The sequence below is a fragment of the Pseudophryne corroboree genome, chromosome 8, assembly GCF_028390025.1.
Source record: "Pseudophryne corroboree isolate aPseCor3 chromosome 8, aPseCor3.hap2, whole genome shotgun sequence".
Lineage (NCBI taxonomy): Eukaryota > Metazoa > Chordata > Amphibia > Anura > Myobatrachidae > Pseudophryne > Pseudophryne corroboree.
In genome coordinates, this window is record NC_086451.1 from 58,113,950 (window position 1) to 58,132,322 (window position 18,373).

At 48.0% G+C, this 18,373-nt stretch overlaps 1 protein-coding gene across 4 annotated transcripts in view; it reads right to left on the minus strand.

Moving 5' to 3' along the window:
* Positions 1 to 610: 610 nt before the first annotated feature.
* The window catches only part of PKN3 (protein kinase N3), a 138,554-nt gene continuing 120,791 nt past the window's right edge, over positions 611 to 18,373 (minus strand). For 3 of the 4 annotated variants that reach the window (XR_010182962.1, XR_010182961.1, XR_010182960.1), the window contains exons 19-22: positions 6,265 to 6,372; positions 5,089 to 5,169; positions 4,182 to 4,945; positions 611 to 985 (exon numbers count right to left, since the gene is read on the minus strand). Coding sequence is in view for 1 of the 4 variants with exons in the window: in XM_063936446.1 (XP_063792516.1) it covers positions 4,733 to 4,945; positions 5,089 to 5,169; positions 6,265 to 6,372 (402 nt within the window). In the remaining 3 variants the exon portion in view is untranslated. Of the gene's footprint in view, positions 4,946 to 5,088; positions 5,170 to 6,264; positions 6,373 to 18,373 lie in introns of all 4 variants that reach the window. The other variant, XM_063936446.1, reaches the window with a different exon arrangement.

The window sequence follows — 18,373 nt, forward strand, 5'->3', positions numbered from 1 at the left end:
TTCGACACGGCAATATGCCGTGTCGGTACCGGGTTATTTGTGCGATGTGAAAGGGGTATAAGATTCCATCCAAAGAACAGCATTCCCTATAGAAGGACGTAACATGTCTGGTGGAGTAGCCAACACAACACATCTAATGCTGTCTTTCAGGTCTGACACGTGCTTCTTAAAGAAAAGAAAAAAATAAGTCATATGGGGAGTGATCCAGTGATCAGGGGGCCAAGATGTCTGAATGAAATGGCAGATGACCCACTTCTAGACACCCTGATCACTGAATATCGTTTGGTTGTTATTTAGAGCATTAGATGTCATGTGTCGGCTATTCCTAACATGTTTCATTCTGCTATAGAGAAGGCGGTTCTTCGAATAAGAACTATTGTTGATCACAATGGAGGACACAAACAATTCTAATGCAATTCAAGGGATTTGTATAGCAACAGTGGCTCCTGGTGACAAAGTAGGAAAACATTAAAATTTTAACAGCCCTGTATATTTATTAGAAGCAAATGGATATTTTTATTATTTAAAAATGAAAAAATAAAATAAAAAAATAGCCAATTAAAAACTCAATTGCCATTAAACCTTACATGAAATATACTTTAGACATAGCTATTTTTTTCTTTTTAATAAAGTTCAACATTCAAAACAGCTTTGTTTCTATGACAGCCTTATGCTTTGAGCAATTCTCATCTTTTCTGGTCACCCTACAGATACATCAGGGGCCTCATTAAACCAATCATTGTGTAATGCTATGGTCCATGTTATCTGGTTCATCCATACAGACCCCCTCAATATATTTTATTACAAGCCCAGTTAGTATATTTACATTCTATGTGGAGTCCTTTTACTATGTACAAAAAAAAGTTACCCAGCATGCACTAGCACATTCTCTCCTGCTGTTACACATCCAACAACTGTGGTGAATGTTTAGATGGGAGAATGACGGCGCTGGATGGTGAGTAGTGCAGTTAAAATCGGTATACGCCTCCCTCCTGTTCAGGGCCAATAATATATACATGCAGGCGGACAGACCAGGTAGCCTGCTGGCCCACCTGGTGCACTACGACAGGCCTGGGACCACGATAGCGCAGCTGCTCGGCGCTGACGGCTCCATTACAGATAACACCCCCGACATTGCACAGCTACTCCTCTGTTACTTTAGGGAGGTATACAACAGTCAACTGACATGCTCCGGGGAGGAGCTAGACCTCTACTTGACAAATATCCCCCTTTCTAAACTTTCCCCTGAGGCTAGGGACGCCCTGGACGCGCCTCTGACCCTGGAGGAGGTGATGTCGGCGATCGAGGCGGCTCCTAGTGGCAAATCCCCGGGTAGTGACGGTATTCCCACGGAACTATACAAACAGTACATTAAGTTTTTTGGACCTCAACTACTAGACATGTATGTCAACATATACGCCGCTGACTGCCTCCCTCCCTCAATGTCCGAGGCTATTCTAATAATGCTTCCAAAACCTGGCAAGGACCCTGAACTCTTGGAGTCATACAGGCCGATCTCCCTTATTCCCACAGACGCTAAGATCCTAGCGAAAATTCTTGCGGTCCGTATAAACACAGTAATTGAATCCATAATCCACCCCGATCAAACGGGCTTCATGCCAGGGAAATCCACGTCCATTAATTTGCGCAGGCTGTACACTATTCTGCAGGCTCCTCATGATTTCCCTTCAGACGAGGTCGTGGTCTCATTGGACGCGGCCAAGGCTTTTGATAGTGTTGAGTGGCCATACCTGTGGGGAGTTATGGGGAGTATGGGCTTTGGCCCTAACTTTATACAATGGGTCAAACTGTTATACCAAAATCCACGCGCCAGGGTCCTGGTGAATGGATACATTTCCTCCTCATTCCCTTTGACGCGAGGCACCAGACAGGGATGTCCTCTCTCTCCCGCCCTGTTTGCCATAGCCATGGAACCCCTGGCCTGTTTGATTAGGTCACACCCGGACATTGAGGGAATCAGTACGGGTCCCTGCACTGATAAATTGGCCCTTTATGCGGATGACCTGTTGCTATTCCTTCGAGACTACGCGGTGGATATGCCCATTGTGTTGCAGGTCATAGAGACCTTCGGTAGGTACTCGGGTCTCCGCATAAACTGGACCAAGTCGTTTATCATGCCCGTTATAGGCCCCCCCCCCCAGACTCCGAAAATATCCTTGCCGCTGTGTTGGACAGCCCAGTTTAAGTACCTTGGGATCCTGGTCACCAACGACCCATCGGACTTCGTGCCCTTAAACCTTGACCCTGTGATACAGATGGTTGTGCGCAAATCGAGAGCTTGGTGCAAGCTGCCACTGACAATGACGGGTAGAGTCGGCCTCATTAAAATGGTAGTGTTGCCCAAGCTTTTGTATGTTCTATTGCAGTCCCCCGTTTACATATTCCCAGCGTTCTTCAGAAAATTAAATAGTGTCCTGACGTCCTTGATATGGGCCAATAGAAGATCCAGAATAAAACTATCCACCCTTACCAGACAAAAAAGGGACGGTGGCCTGGCATTACCCCACTTCCAACTGTATTATTACGCTGCTCAGCTATCACACATTGGCACGTGGCTCCGAGGAGGGGAGGAAGATGAAATAGGCCGGGCGTTCCTTAGCTGCTACCACCCAAGTCTTTCCCCGGCACAGGTTTTGGCGGGGGGTAACCCTTCCAGACTCTCACCTCCAATTGTCTTCCAGGCTCTGAAGATATGGTTGGCATTGAAGGTCCTACTTGGGTATGAGGGAACGGACCCGGACACCTCTCTGTGGCACTCCAGATCTCTTAGTGAACTGGGGTCCCTGGGGGGTGAGGAGGTATGGGCTCCGTACTTGATAGTTTCGGTGTCCCAGCTATACAGCAATGGCACGTTAAAATCATTCCAGCAATTGAAAGAGGAGTTTGGTCTCCCGAATTCCCACTTCTATAGATTCTTACAACTGAGGCATGCCCTGCAGGCGCAATTCGCAGATTCTTCCCCAACGCTTTTCCCCTTCCCCATGAAAGCATTTCTACATTCACTGGGCCGAGTTAAGGTGATCTCCTCCACCTACTCGTATCTCCTTCAAACGACACATGCAGACCCGCTCTCAAGCCTTAGGGAGAGATGGGAGAGTGACGTAGGTCCCATGGACGGGGAGGACTGGGAGGGCGCCCTGGGTAACCCGAGTCAGGTCACCAAATCGCTGCGGTTTCAACAGATACAGCTTTTTATTCTACATAGATCATACATGACTCCGAGCAGGCTGGCCAGATTTAGGACAGATAGCGCTGGTGCTTGCCCCAAGTGCGGGGATGCCGGAGGCACATTCTGGCACCTTACATGGGAATGCCCGCTGCTGCAGGTGCTCTGGGCTGGGGTCGGGTCGATTCTGGAACATACGGGGATACAGAGAAGCTTGCTGACTCCGAAATTCTGCATTCTGGGGGTGGGAGACCCCGATTCTGGGTCCCGCTGGGAAGACTTATACGCCCGCAGCATGTGCGCCCTTGCAAAGGTGTGCATCGCGCGGACGTGGATGGCCCCGCGACCTCCCACGATACATGCTTTTAAAGGTTTGGTAAACGATACTCTAATAAAAGAACGTTATGTCTACATGAAATTTAACGCCCTTACCAAATACGAGAAGATATGGTCTCCTTGGATTAATTCCACATACTCATCCCTTGCCCTTAGGACTTAGAGGCACTGACCTTCGCCGTGGAGCGATATTAGGGCCCTGGGGCGCTGAGTCGGACCTTCACCTTTCCTCCATTATAGCTGTATACATATCTGGTCGCCACACCACATCACGCATATGTTAGGTAACTAGGCTTAAGTTAGTTAAAGGGTTTGTTCGGGGTAGAGGGGTTGGGGGATACTCAGGGCCTGATAGACGGGGTAACCTTTAACACAGGTCCTGGGAGGGGGGGAGGGAGGAAATACAAAATGTTAAGTATGCGAAAAATGACCTGGTTACAGACCTCAGAAAATATGTATATGGTGGGAAGATTGCACGGGAACTGTAAAAATGGGAATTGTTATTCGTATCAGTATAAATATACGTTTATCCTTGGAGACAATATTGCTTTGAATAACGTGTAACCCCAATATGCTTCCCAGTGTACACTGAAATGTCTGTATATATAAAACACTGTTGAATAAAAATTACTCTATTTAAAAAAAAATCGGTATACGCAACTGGGATGGGAAACTGAACATGTAACTTATTTGAAGACACGGACACATGCAGAGATAAATATCTTCTATTTCTAACAGGAAACCAGTGCAGTGACCCTATATACGGTTAGTTGTGCTTCCTAATAAACATAAGATGTCATGATATCATTATTTGCTGGCTGGTGAGGAATGCTGGAAATTGTAGTTCCAAAGTCACCTTAGATAGCTAGAAGGTAACCAGACTTGCTCCATAGGAAAGTGCTTTGGGTCTTCATGTAGCGGCACAGAGTAATATTGGCATGGAGGAAGGAGTATGACCTTGTCACATCACTGTACTGCAGCCTGTACATGGAGAAACCGTAAGGCGGAGGTAGGTTACGTAAACTTGCCAGAAGAGTCCCTTCAGCTGCAGTGCCCTCATGAAGGGCTTGGTAGATCGCGTAGGGTCATTCCTTGTGATCAGAACAGTTATACGAATGCCAACATGGTGATGATCTGGCCAGGCAACCAGAGAGCCTCATGTAATATTACCACATTGTCTAGCATTTTGGGTTACTCAGACCACATTGGTTACCCAGCAAGAAGAAGGCTGGAGACAAAGTCAAATTCTTGGAAGAGATTATGGTCGATAGAGGTCAAGTGGCGAGGATCGTCAGAAGGGGACAACATGGGCTTCTGTCCTGTGAATTCTTCATCAAAGTTCCGGACATCAAAAGGGTCATTCAGGACGGGAACAAAGGGTGGCTGGACCCTGCGTGCATAGAGAGCTTCCCAGTCCACCTCCTGCGACAGGGCAAGCAGAAGACTCTGTTACACCAGTGTTACATTATATTACTTTATTTACCATGCCCAGGCACACTGCAAGTTATCACAGAATGAAAGGCAGACAAGCATGCAGGTATAAAGCCTCCCGTTACCCATCGTACCTGATAAAAAGGCTGCGGCTTTATCTCCTCCGCATCACCTACTCCAGCCCCCAGCCGGCGATCTGGTGTTTTCCGCAGCAGCTGAAACATTAAATAGAAAAGTATGATTGGCTGCACAGGAGAAGTCACTGCGCTCCTCTATCCTGTATATGCAGATCCAGCAAAGTGACAGGTTATTGGAAGGGGTCATTACACAACTCCTGCTCCTAAGTGGGCGATACAGTAAGTAGACGGGTCTTGTAAAATAAAATCTAGTTACATAAATATCTGACAGCAGTGCAGAAAGTTAGGTCAGAACACGCAGAGTAACAACATGAAAACAGAATGAAGTCTATCCTGAAAATAAAGCATGACGGTTATACAAGTGGTGCAGTGTACACAAGGTATAACCCAGGGGAATTCAACAAACGCCCTCCAGCTGCTGTGGTACTACATATCCCAGAATGCCCTGCCACAGTTTTTCAATTAGGACATACTACAACAGTGGCAGGGAATGATGGGATATGTAGTTGCAAATCAGCTGCAGAACCACACACTGCTGTTACAGCTAGAAGCTGTTTTTTCAGGATACATATGATATCCCGGCAGATGACATTCCGACTCTCACTGTCCTGACAGCGTCATCCGGTCTGCCGGAATCCCAGCAGCGAGTCTCCCCACAGGCTCGCCACAGGTTCTATTCCCACTCAGTTGGGGACATGGATCCACCAACCGAGTGGGAATACCGGGCGGGTGTCTGGATGCCATATGTCTGTAAAATGCCGGCTGTTGGGATTCCGGCATCGGTCTCCTGAACACCGGGATCCCGACAGCCATCTGGTATATTGACTGCAGTCGGGATCCCGGCGGTCACGATACAGATGGCGGAATCCCAACTGCTGACAATGCCGTCAGCTGGAATACCGGCTAACGGGCTATACCCACTTGTGGGTGTCCACGACACCCATAGAATGGAAATTGAACCGGTGGCGAGCGCAGCGATCCCGCAAAGGTCGTTTTGTTGCGCTGACCACCCACCACCCCTCTCCGCTGGCACTCTAGCGGCCGGGATCCCGGAATAGGTATGCTGACTGCTGGGATCCCGGCCGCCGGTCACTTGTACCAAAACTCCATTTGTACATACGGCAGCATTATTTACACCCACTGACAGTCATTTGTTTCCAGATGGTCATATACCTTTCTTATTATATTGATAGCTTCAGTGGACAGGAACCGTGGATAACGCACTTCTTCATGTACAATACTGTCAAACACCTCCTCTTCATCATCCCCAGGGAACGGACACTGAAAGACCACAATTCACAGACGCATGAAATACTTGCAGGCACCAAATACTCCAATATACCGGTAACTATCTGGAAGGACAGCTCTTAATCCTAATGCCCAAAACATCATACTTACTGCTTGTAAGTGTTTTGTGCCTGAGTCACATGGTCACTGCTCACACTCTGGTTATACTGCAGGAGAAATGGGGAGGGGCTTCCGCACTGGATCTTCAATGTATACTACACTATGTAGACAAATGTGATTGGACACGGACAGCAAATAGAACAATGAGAACTATTGGGGTCAGTACCTTGTAGGTCCACCACGTGCAGTGATTACTGCAGACACCCTTCTAGGCAAACTGACCACCAGTTCCTGGACAGCAGGCGGTATGTTTTGCCATTCTGCCTTAAGGGCCCAATTCACTAAGGATCATTAATGTAATCCCCAGCACAGTTTTCCGATGGTGGAGAAACTGCACATGCGCAGGCCCTGTTTGGTGATCGCTTTGCAGGGATGCGAATGCCTCTGCCTGTTCGGAGAGAAGTGCGGGGGAAAGGGGGGGGGGGGGGGGGGGAGGGGTGTCATCCCCATTTTCCGGGCAGTGGGGAGGTCAATGACCACATCCCAGACACAGTTTCCTTGGCCTCACAAGCCACACTGCGGCGGCAAGTCTGAGTCAGCCTGCCATCGTAGATGAAGATCACAACAGAAGGTCGCAATGTTTATCCCATATGCAATTCTTACTGCATTAGGCACCAAGGGCCTTATTCAGGTCTGTTAGCAAACCAAAAAAGCCCACTAATAGGCAAAACCATGTGCAGTGCAGGTGGGGCAGATATAACATGTGCAGAGAGCGTTAGATTTGGGTGGGGTGTGTTCAAACGGAAATCTAAATTGCAGTGTAAAAATAAAGCAGCCAGTATTTACCCTGCACAGAAACAATATAACCCACCCAAATCTAACTCTCTCTGCACATGTTACATCTGCCCCACCTGCAGTGCACATGGTTTTGCCCATTAGTGGGCTTTTTTGGTTTGCTAACAAACCTGAACAACACCCTAAGTACATTGACCAATTGCAACACTGAAGAGGGTTGATTTGGTCTAGAAAGCACCAATCACTCCAATTCATCCCAAAGGTTCTCAGTGGGGTTAAGATCTGGACTCTGAGGTGTCCAGTCCATCAGGTTTACCAAATCTTCTGTATACAAGTCCAGCGTCATCCTGGAAACATGACATTGCACAGACTACGATGATCCCCTCTTCAAACTCTGTTTGCTACTTCCAGCCATTCTCCAAGCGATTTGTGCAAGGGCAATAGACATATTCCCTGGAATGAAGCGCAGGCACCATATTCCCAGAGACCTATGCATGAGACCTGTGCTCAAGGCCAGAGTCTACAGTGCTATCAGAGTTGAGATTGCCTGCACAGAGCATACACACAGGCCCTCTCCTATCCTAAAACACCCCTTCCACTAATAAGCATACTTCATTTGGGGGGATTGGGCTTATGGGGATGCAGTGTGTGGTTTGCATCCCAAAAACCAACTTCCATACAGGCCAAAAAAGTGCCATTTGGTCTCATCGGATCATAAGACTTCCTGCAGAGATGTGTCACAATCTTCTAGATGGCATTTTAAAGCTTTGCTGGAAAGACTATGAGGCTGCCATGGAGATTACTAAATTATCGTTCATCACAGTCACTTACGTCAAACAATGTCACAGCAGCTTCTCTAGTAAGTGCCCTTCTTGTACTGAAACCATGTTTAAGGGGCGGATTGTTCCAGGCAATAAGGCTGCACTTTCATACTTCCTTTCAGTGTACTGCTCACAAGCTCTGAGTGATGCCGCTGCAATGGTCCTGAGCCCACTCGCAGGTCTGTGCCCTCCTATCTCTGACTTGTTTGCAAGAAGTAAAACGAAGACTAAAGGGTTCCAAAGTCTCTAGCATGCTATAGGATTACATAGACAGTAGGGTATATGTACTAAAGGTGGCCCAACTAATCTCTTACACAGGTGGAGTCAAGCTAAGGAATTGTATGATCGGAGGTAATGTTCTGCGCCTCCACTAAGTGGTCATTTGTGTTACTTGCTACTTTGTGTATCAGCACCAAAAGGAAGATTTTGGTACTTACGGATAAATCCCTTTTTCGGAAGCCATAGGGGAAACTGGCAAATCTTCAAGACTGGGGTGTTGATGGTAGCTTACAGGGAGCTGGCACTTTAAATAATCTAATAAGTGAAAAGGCTCCTCCCCCTCTATCCCCCATCACCTCTCAGTTAAGAATGAGACGAGAGGAGACGGGAACAAAGAACAGAACTATACGAGGGAAGAGAGCATATAACAATTAAACACACTAAACAATAATGAAGGCAAGAGAACAGCGACGGGCGGGCGGGCGGCCAGTGTCCCCTATGGCTTCCGAAAAAGAGATTTATCGGTAAGTACCAAAATCCTCCTTTTTTTTGTGGGGACGTCCCAAAGTTCCCGCCCTGGGCGGGAGAGTGCTGAGGAATTTGCAAAACAAGACGGCCAAACTGTGAGGATGAAGCTGCAAAAAGTATCAAACTTGTAAAGCTTAGCGAGCGTATGAACTTGAACCCACGTGGCTGCTCAGAGTTGAGACGTGGGAGCCCCCTGACTAGCGGCCCACGAAGACCCAACTGAGCATGTAGAGTGGGTAGTAATGGAAAATGGAGGATGTCTTGAGTGGTGGAGATCGGCCTGATGAATTGTCAACCAAATCCAGCGGGCCAGGGTCTGCTTAGTAGCAGGCCACCCTCAATGAGGAACATCATAAAGAACAAATAAAGTCTCAGACTTCCGTAAAGAGGTCGTTCGATCTACGTAGATCTTCAAGGTCCTCACCACATCGAGAGTAAAAGGTGTTCCAGAATCCTCCTGTAAGGACGGTACCACAATAGGCTGATTGATATGAAAGGCCAACACGACCTTGGGAAGGAAAGAAGAATGCGTCCTCAACTATGCCCTATCATGATGAAAAATCAAGTAGGGAGGCTTGCAAGACAAGGCACTTAAATCAGATACCCTCCGGGCTGAAGGTATGGCCAAAAGAAACCGTTTTCCAAGTAAGATATTTAAGGTCTGCTTCTTCCAAAGTTTTAAAACAGGTTGACTGGAGGAAATGTAGGACCAAATTTAAATCCCAAGGAGCAGTCGGTTGGGCAAACGGAGGCCGTAGAGCCCCTTATAAAAAGGTTTGGACATCCGGCTGGAGCGCTAGACGTTTCTGAAAGAAAATCGATAAAGCAGATACCTGAACCTTCAAGGATCCTAGACGAGGTCCAGAATCCAAACCTGCTTGAAGAAATAGCAAAACCGTGAAAGACGAAAGGAATCCGATGCAAAACCGTTCCATTCACACCAAGAGATATAAGGTTGTCAGATATGATGATAATGAGCTGCTGTAATTGGTTTACGTGCCCGCAACATTGTGGGAACAACCACCTCAAGAATCCCTTTGCATTTAAGGATGTCCGCTTCAATAGCCATCCCGTTAAATGTAGTTGTGGTAAGTCTGGATGCACGAAGGGTCCTTGTAGTGGTAGTAGTAGTAGTTTTGGACGCAGAGGAAGAGGCCAAGGATCATCCGCTAGAAGAGAGCGCAGGCCTGAAAACCAAGCCCTCAGAGGCCGATCCGGTGCCACCAGGATCACAGTGAGTGACTATTGCTTGATTCTCTTGAGAATTCGAGACAGAGGGAACGGAGGAAAGACATATACTATATCGTACGGCCAGGGCGTCTACCGCTTCTGCTCGAGGGTCTCGTGTCCTGGATATGTATCGAGGAAGCGGGTGATTAAGTCTGGACGCCACGATAGCCACCTCTGGACAGCCCCAGCGTTGTATCAGAGTGTCAAACACCTCTGGGTGAAGCGCCCATTCTCCTGGATGGAGATCCTGACGGCTGAGGTAATCGACCTTCCAATTGTCCACCCCCAGGATGAACACCGCCGAGAAAATCACTGCATTGTGTTCTGCCCACTGGAGAATACGTGTCACCCTTCGCATCGCCATGTGACTGCAAATTCCGCCTCGTTTGTTTACGTACGCTACAGCAGTCGTGTTGTCTGGTTGAACCTTTACTGCCTTGAATCGAAGAATGTGGGCGGTCTGTAACAGAGCATTGTAGATCACTCTCAGGTCCAACACATTTATTGGCAAAAGTGATTCTTGTGGAGACCAGTGACCTTGAAGATGGGAGTTCAACACAACTGTGCCCCAACCTCTGAGGCTGGCGTCTGTCATCAGAACTGTCCAATCCCATACTCAGAACCGCCTGCCCGCAGTGAGATTGTGTAGTTGTAACCACCAAAGAAGCGACACTCGTGTTCTTGGAGTTAGACGAACCAACTGCTGAAGATGTAGATGCGACCCCGACCTTTGACGTAATAGGTCCAGCTGGAAAGGGTGTGCATGAAAACGACTGAACTCCAGAGTTTCGAAGGCCGCTACAATTTTCCCTAACAACCGAATGCATAAATGGACTGATACCAGCCGTGGTTGGAAAACAGCCTAGACCAATCTCTGCATACCCAGAGCTTTGTCTTGTGGTAGGAAGACTCTCTGTACATCGGTGTACAGGATCATCCCAAGAAATTGGATGCGCTGCGACGGCTGAAGGTTGGATTTCCGAAAGTTGTTTATCCATACGTGTTCCACCAACACATTTTATGTTAACAGAGCATGTTCCTGGAGAATGAGATCGGATGGAGCTTTGAGGAGGAGGTCGTCTAGGTATGGTATAATTGTGACTCCCAATGATCTTAGGTGAGCAATCATCACCGACATGACCTTGGTAAACACTCTGGGTGCTGTGGATAGTCCAAATGCTAAGGCTTTGAACTGAAAGTGATCTTGTTGTATTGGAAATTTAACACTTGGTGAGGTTTCCAGGTCGCAATGATGTGGAGAGAAGCATCCTTGATGTCGAGAGATGTCATGTATTCCTTGGGTTCCAGGCTCGAAATCAGAGTTGAATGACTCCATTTTGAATCGGTAAGTCAAAAACGAATTCAAAGACTTCAGGTTCAGTATTGGCCTTGCTGTACCATCCGGTTTTGGGACTACAAAAAGATTGGAATAGTAACCCTTCTTTCGTTGAAGCGGTGGAACCGGCATTAACACTGCCGATTCCACTAGGGTCTGTATTGCACCCTGAAGGGCTAACTTTCCTGAAGAATTGGAAGACTCAATGTAGAGTATTTCTTTGGCGGTAAAACGTCGAAATCTAGCCTGTACCCTTGGGAAATGATATTGCAAATCCATGCATTGCCGGATATTTTGAAACAGGCATCATGAAAATTTCGAAGCCACGCTCCCACCGTACTTGGGCCAATGTAGGAAGGGAAACAGTCATGCCATGGTCTATTCTGTAGTCTTTGGGTCTTGACGACGAGCAACTGCTGATTGTTTGCCGCGACCGCTACCTCGCAAAGGTGTAGCTCTAAAAGGTTGAGTGGGACGAAAGGAGAGCAAAGAATGTTCCAGTATAAGCGTTTAGGCGGTGGTGGAAGGGTCGGTAAGAAAGTAGATTTACCCCCGTAGCTTGTGAAATTAACGTATCTAGTTCTTTTCCAAAAAGAATGTCACCCATAAACGGAAATAACTCCGCCGCTTGTTTTGACTCAGTGTAAACTTGCCATAACCGAAGCCAAAGGGCTCCTCTGGCTGCAATAGTCGCTGCTGAGATCCTCTAATTAACTTGTCAGATATCTCTAGCTGCTTCCCATTTATATAAGCCAATTCCTTAATGTGTTCCGCCAGTAGCACTACCTCGTCTCCCGAAACTTCCTCTTGTAAGTTCTTAATTAACTTAGCGGCCCAATGCTCCACTGCCCTGTTTACCCAAGAACTCACCAAGGCTGGTCTGAGAGAGACACCTGCTGCTGAATAGATAGACTTCAACATAGTGTCTAGCTTCCGGTCCGACGGATCTCTCAAAGAAATTGCGCCCGGAACAGGTAATGCAGTCTTCTTTGACAACCTGGATAGGGAGGAGTCCACCAGAGCTGACTTTCCCATTTATCAGTCACAGACGATGGAAATGAATAAATAAGTAGAAACCTTTTTGGCATCTGAAACCGCTGGTCTGGGTTTTTTCAAGCCTCAGTCAGCTGATGATCCACCAAATAAAGCAGTATCTGGCGAATCCGGTGTCGTGGTCTCAGAAATGTTCAAAACCTGTCTTTTCGCCAAAATAATAAGATTTTAAACCTACCGGTAAATCTATTTCTCCTAGTCCGAAGAGGATGCTGGGGACTCCGTAAGGACCATGGGGTATAGACGGGCTCCGCAGGAGATAGGGCACCTAAAAAGAACTTTGACTATGGGTGTGCACTGGCTCCTCCCTCTATGCCCCTCCTCCAGACCTCAGTTAGAGAACTGTGCCCAGAGGAGATGGACACTACAAGGCAGGATTTAGAAATCCAAGGGCAAGATTCATACCAGCCCACACCAAGCATACCACGTAACCTGGATCATACAAAACCAGTTAACTGTATGAACAATAACAGCAACGGTCCAAGACCGATTTCAACTGTAACATAACCCTTATTTAAGCAACAACTATATACAAGTCTTGCAGAGTTACCGCACTGGGACGGGAGCCCAGCATCCTCTACGGACTAGGAGAAATAGATTTACCGGTAGGTTTAAAATCTTATTTTCTCTTACGTCCTAGAGGATGCTGGGGACTCCGTAAGGACCATGGGGTTTATACCAAAGCATCCAATCGGGCAGGAGAGTGCGTATGACTCTGCAGCACCGACTGAGCAAACGCTAGGTCCTCATCAGCCAGGGTATCAAACTTATAGAATTTAGCAAAAGTGTTTGACCCCGACCAAGTCGCCACTCGGCAAAGTTGTAATGCCGAGACGCCTCGGGCAGCCGCCCAATAAGAGCCCACCTTCCTAGTGGAATGGACCTTAAACGAATTTGGTATCGGCAATCCAGCCGTAGAATGAGCCTGCTGAATCGTATTACAGATCCAGCGAGCAATAGTCTGCTTTGAAGCAGGTGCGCCAATCTTATTGGCAGCATACAGGACAACAGAGCCTCTGTTTTCCTAATTCTAGCCGTCCTGGCTACATAAATCTTTAAGGCCCTGACTACGTCCAGGGATCTGGAATCCTCCAGGTCACTTGTAGCCACAGGCACCACAATAGGTTGATTCACATGGAATGAAGAAACCACCTTAGGCAAAAATTGCGGACGTGTCCTCAATTCCGCTCGATCCACATGAAAAATCAAGTAGGGGCTTTTGTGTGACAAAACCGCCAATTCGGACACTCGCCTTGCTGATGCCAAGGCCAACAACATGACCACCTTCCAAGTAAGAAATTTCAACTCAACCTTGTTAAGCGGTTCAAACCAGTGTGATTTTAGGAACTGCAACACCACGTTGAGGTCCCACGGTGCCACTGGAGGCACAAAAGGAGGCTGGATGTGCAGCACTCCCTTTACAAACGTCTGGACTTCTGGAAGAGAAGCCAATTCCTTCTGAAAGAAAATCGAGAGGGCCGAAATCTGTACCTTAACAGAGCCTAATTTCAGGCCCATATCCACTCCTGTCTGTAGGAAGTGGAGAAAACGACCCAGATGAAAATCTTCCGTAGGTGCATTCTTGGTCTCACACCAAGACACATACTTTCGCCAGATACAGTGATAATGCTTAACCGTCACCTCCTTCCTAGCCTTTATTAATGATGACCTCTTCCGGAATCCCCTTTTTCGCTAGGATTCGGCGTTCAACCGCCATGCCGTCAAACGTAACCGCGGTAAGTCTTGAAATACACAGGGCCCCTGTTGCAACAGGTCTTCCCTCAGAGGAAGAGGCCAGGGATCTCCTGTGAGCATCTCTTGTAGATCTGAGTACCAGGCACTTCGAGGCCAGTCTGGGACAACGAGTATCGTCTGTACTCTTCTTTGCCTTATGATCCTCAACACTTTTGTGATGAGAGGACGAGGAGGAAACACGTAGACCGATTTGAACACCCACGGTGTTATTAGAGCGTCTACAGCCACTGCCTGAGGGTCCCGAGACCTGGCACAATACCTCCGAAGTTTTTTGTTGAGGCGTGACGCCATCATGTCTATTTGAGGAGTTCCCCAAAGACGTGTTATGTCTGCAAAGACTTCTTGATGAAGTCCCCACTCTCCTGGATGGAGATCGTGTCTGCTGAGGAAGTCTGCTTCCCAGTTGTCCACTCCCGGAATGAAGACAGCCGACAGAGCGCTTACATGATTTTCCGCCCAGCGAAGAATCCTGGTGGCTTCCGCCATCGCGACTCTGCTTCTTGTCCCGCCTTGGCGGTTCACATGAGCCACTGCTGTGACATTGTCTGATTGAATCAGAACCGGTAGGTTTCGAAGAAGACTCTCCGCTTGTCGAAGGCCGTTGTAAATGGCCCTGAGTTCCAACACATTGATGTGTAGACAGGACTCCTGGTCTGACCAAAGTCCCTGAAAATTTTTTCCCTGTGTGACCGCTCCCCATCCTCGGAGGCTCGCGTCCGTGGCAACCAGGATCCAATCCTGAATTCCGAACCGGCGACCCTCCAGCAGGTGAGCACTTTGCAACCACCACAGGAGAGACACTCTGGCTCCTGGGGACAGAGTTATTTTCCGATGTAAGTGCAGATGGGACCCGGACCACTTGTCCAGAAGGTCCCATTGAAAAGTCCTTGCATGGAGCCTTCCGAAGGGAATGGCCTCGTAGGCCGCCACCATTTTTCCCAGAACTCAAGTGCATTGGTGAACTGACACCCTTTTCGGTTTTAGCAGGTCTCTGACCATGTTCTGGATGTCCTGGGCTCTCTCTATTGGGAGGAAGACCTTCATTTGTTCCGTATCCAGTATCATACCTAGGAACGGTAGTCGAGTTGTCGGAATCAACTGTGACTTCGGTTGATGTAGAATCCAACCGTGTTGCTGGAGCACTCTCAGAGAGAGCGCCACACTGCTCAGCAATTTCTCTCTTGATCTCGCTTTTATCAGGAGATCGTCCAAGTATGGGATAATTGTGACTCCATGCTTGCGCAGAACCACCATCATTTCCGCCATTATCTTGGTGAAAATCCTCGGGGCCGTGGAAAGTCCAAACAGCAACGTCTGAAATTGGTAATGACAATCCTGTACAGCGAATCTCAGGTATTCCTGATGGGGGGCATATATGGGGACATGAAGGTACGCATCCTTTATGTCCAGAGACACCATAAACTCCCCCTCCTCCATATTGGCTATTATCGCTCTGAGTGATTCCATTTTGAATTTGAATCTTTTTATGTACAGGTTTAGGGATTTCAGATTCAAAATAGGTCTGACCGAACCGTCCGGTTTCGGGACCACAAATAGGGTTGAGTAGTAACCTCTTCCCTGCTGGTGCAGGGGAACCTTGATTATCACTTGCTGTATACACAGCGTTTGAATTGCAGCTAACACTACATCCCTTTCCGATGTGGAAGCTGGTAGGGCCGATTTGAAAAATCGGCACGGGGGCACCTCCTCGAATTCCAGTTTGTAACCCTGGGAAACTATTTCCAACACCCAGGGATTCAGGTCTGATCTGACCCAGGCCTGACTGAAAAGTCGAAGATGTGCCCCCACCGGTGCGGACTCCCTCAGGGGAGGCCCCAGCGTCATGCTGTGGGTTTTGGAGCAGCCGGGAAGGACTTTTGTTCCTGGGCACCTGCCGAAGCAGGTGCTCGTTTGCCTCTGCCCTTACCTCTGGCAAGGAAAGAGGATCCCCGACCTCTTCTGGACTTGTGCGACCGAAAGGACTGCATCTGATAGGGTGGTACTTTCTTTTGCTGTTGGGGAATATATGGTAAAAAATTTGAATTACCTGCTGTAGCTGTGGAAACCAGGTCCGTTAGCCTATCCCCAAACAATACATCTCCCTGATAGGGTAGTACTTCCATATGTTTTTTGGAATCCGCATCACCCGTCCATTGGCGAGTCCATAAGGATCTTCTCGCCGAGATAGATATGGCATTGGCCCTAGAAGCTAGCAATCCAATGTCCCTTTGAGCATCCCTCATAAATAAGACTGCGTCTTTTATATGGGCTAGAGTTAAGAATATAGTATCCTTATCCATATTATCAAAGTGATCTGTCAGCTCATCTGTCCAAGCTGCAATTGCGCTACACACCCATGCCGACGCAATTGTCGGTCTTAGCACAGCACCCGTATAAGAATAAATACACTTTAAGGTAGTTTCTTGCCTGCGATCTGCAGGGTCCTTAAGGGCCGCTGTGTCAGGAGACGGTAGCGCCACTTTCTTGGACAAGCGCATCAGGGCCTTGTCCACAGTGGGGGGTGATTCCCAAATCTCCCTGTCCTGTATAGGGAAAGGGTATGCCATATAAATTCTTTTGGGGATCTGCGGTCTCTTTTCCGGAGTCTCCCAAGCTGTTCCAAAGAAATCATTTAATTCATGAGATGTGGGAAAATTAATAATCTGTTTCTTTCCCTTAAACATGTGTACCCTTGTGTCGGGGACCGAGGGTTCATCCTCAATATGCAACACATCCCTTATTGCCACAATCATACACTGAATGGTTTTAGTCACCCTAGGGTGCAATTTTACTTTGTCATAGTCGACACTGGAATCAGAATCCGTGTCGGTAGTAGTGTCTTGTGTTAAGGGACGCTTTTGAGACCCCGACGGGCCCTGTGAGTCGGTCCAATCCGAGGATTGACCCCCTGATGTCCCCCCTAATTCAGCCTAATCAAGCCTTTTATGTAAAGATGCCACACTTGCATTCAACATATGCCACATGTCCTTCCAATCCTGAGTCGGCACAACCGACGGGGACACACCACTCATTTGCTCCACCTCCTCCTTGGAAAAGCCTTCCGCCTCAGACATGTCGACACACACGTACCGACACCCCACACACACAGGGATTAACCTATAAGGGGACAAAACCCCAACCAGGCCCTTAGGAGAGACAGAGAGAGAGTATGCCAGCACACACCCAGCGCTTAAAAACACTGGAATATATATGACCAGATAGCGTTTTTTATATATATAACCTTAATTCCCACTCACTGCATCGCCAAAGTGCCCCCCTCCTCTTTTTTCCAGCCTGTGAAGTTCAGCAGGGGAGAGATCAGTGAGCCAGCGTATCTCATGCAGTTTCTGTGGAGAAAATGGCGCTGGTTAGTGCTGAGGATCAAGCCCCGCCCACCCGACGGCGGGCTTCGGTCCCAGTAATTCTATATAAAAAATGGCGGGGGATTTTAGGATTTACTGTCCCACAGCCTAATCCTGCTTTATATTGCCAAAAAATGAGGAAACTTGCTGCCCAGGGCGCCCCCCCTGCGCCCTGCACCCTTCAGTGCCTGCTTGTGTGTGTGTACTGGGAGCAATGGCGCGCAGCTTACCGCTGCGCGCTTACCTCATGAAGATCTGATGTCTTCTTTGCCTTCTCATACTCACCTGGCTTCTATCTTCGGCATCTGAGAGGACGGCGGCGCGGCTCCGGGACGAACCCCAGGTGAGACCTGTGTTCCGACTCCCTCTGGAGCTAATGGTGTCCAGTAGCCTTAGAAACAGTGCCCAACTTGACAAACCAGCTCTGCTTCTCTCTCCTCAGTCCCACGATGCAGGGAGCCTGTTGCCAACAGGACTCCCTGAAAATAAAAAACCTAACAAATTCTTCAAAACAGAAAAACTCTGGAGAGCTCTCTGCATTGTACCCTTTCTCCTCTGGGCACAGAATCTAACGGAGGTCTGGAGGAGGGGCATAGAGGGAGGAGCCAGTGCACACCCATAGTCAAAGTTCTTTTTAGGTGCCCTATCTCCTGCGGAGCCCGTCTATACCCCATGGTCCTTACGGAGTCCCCAGCATCCTCTAGGACGTAAGAGAAAATAGGATTTTGGTACTTACCAGGTAAATCCTTTTCTTTGAATCCATAGGGGGCACTGGAGTACTCTTGGGATATGGACGGTTTCCGTAGGAACCAGGCACTGAATATTAAAATTTAGAA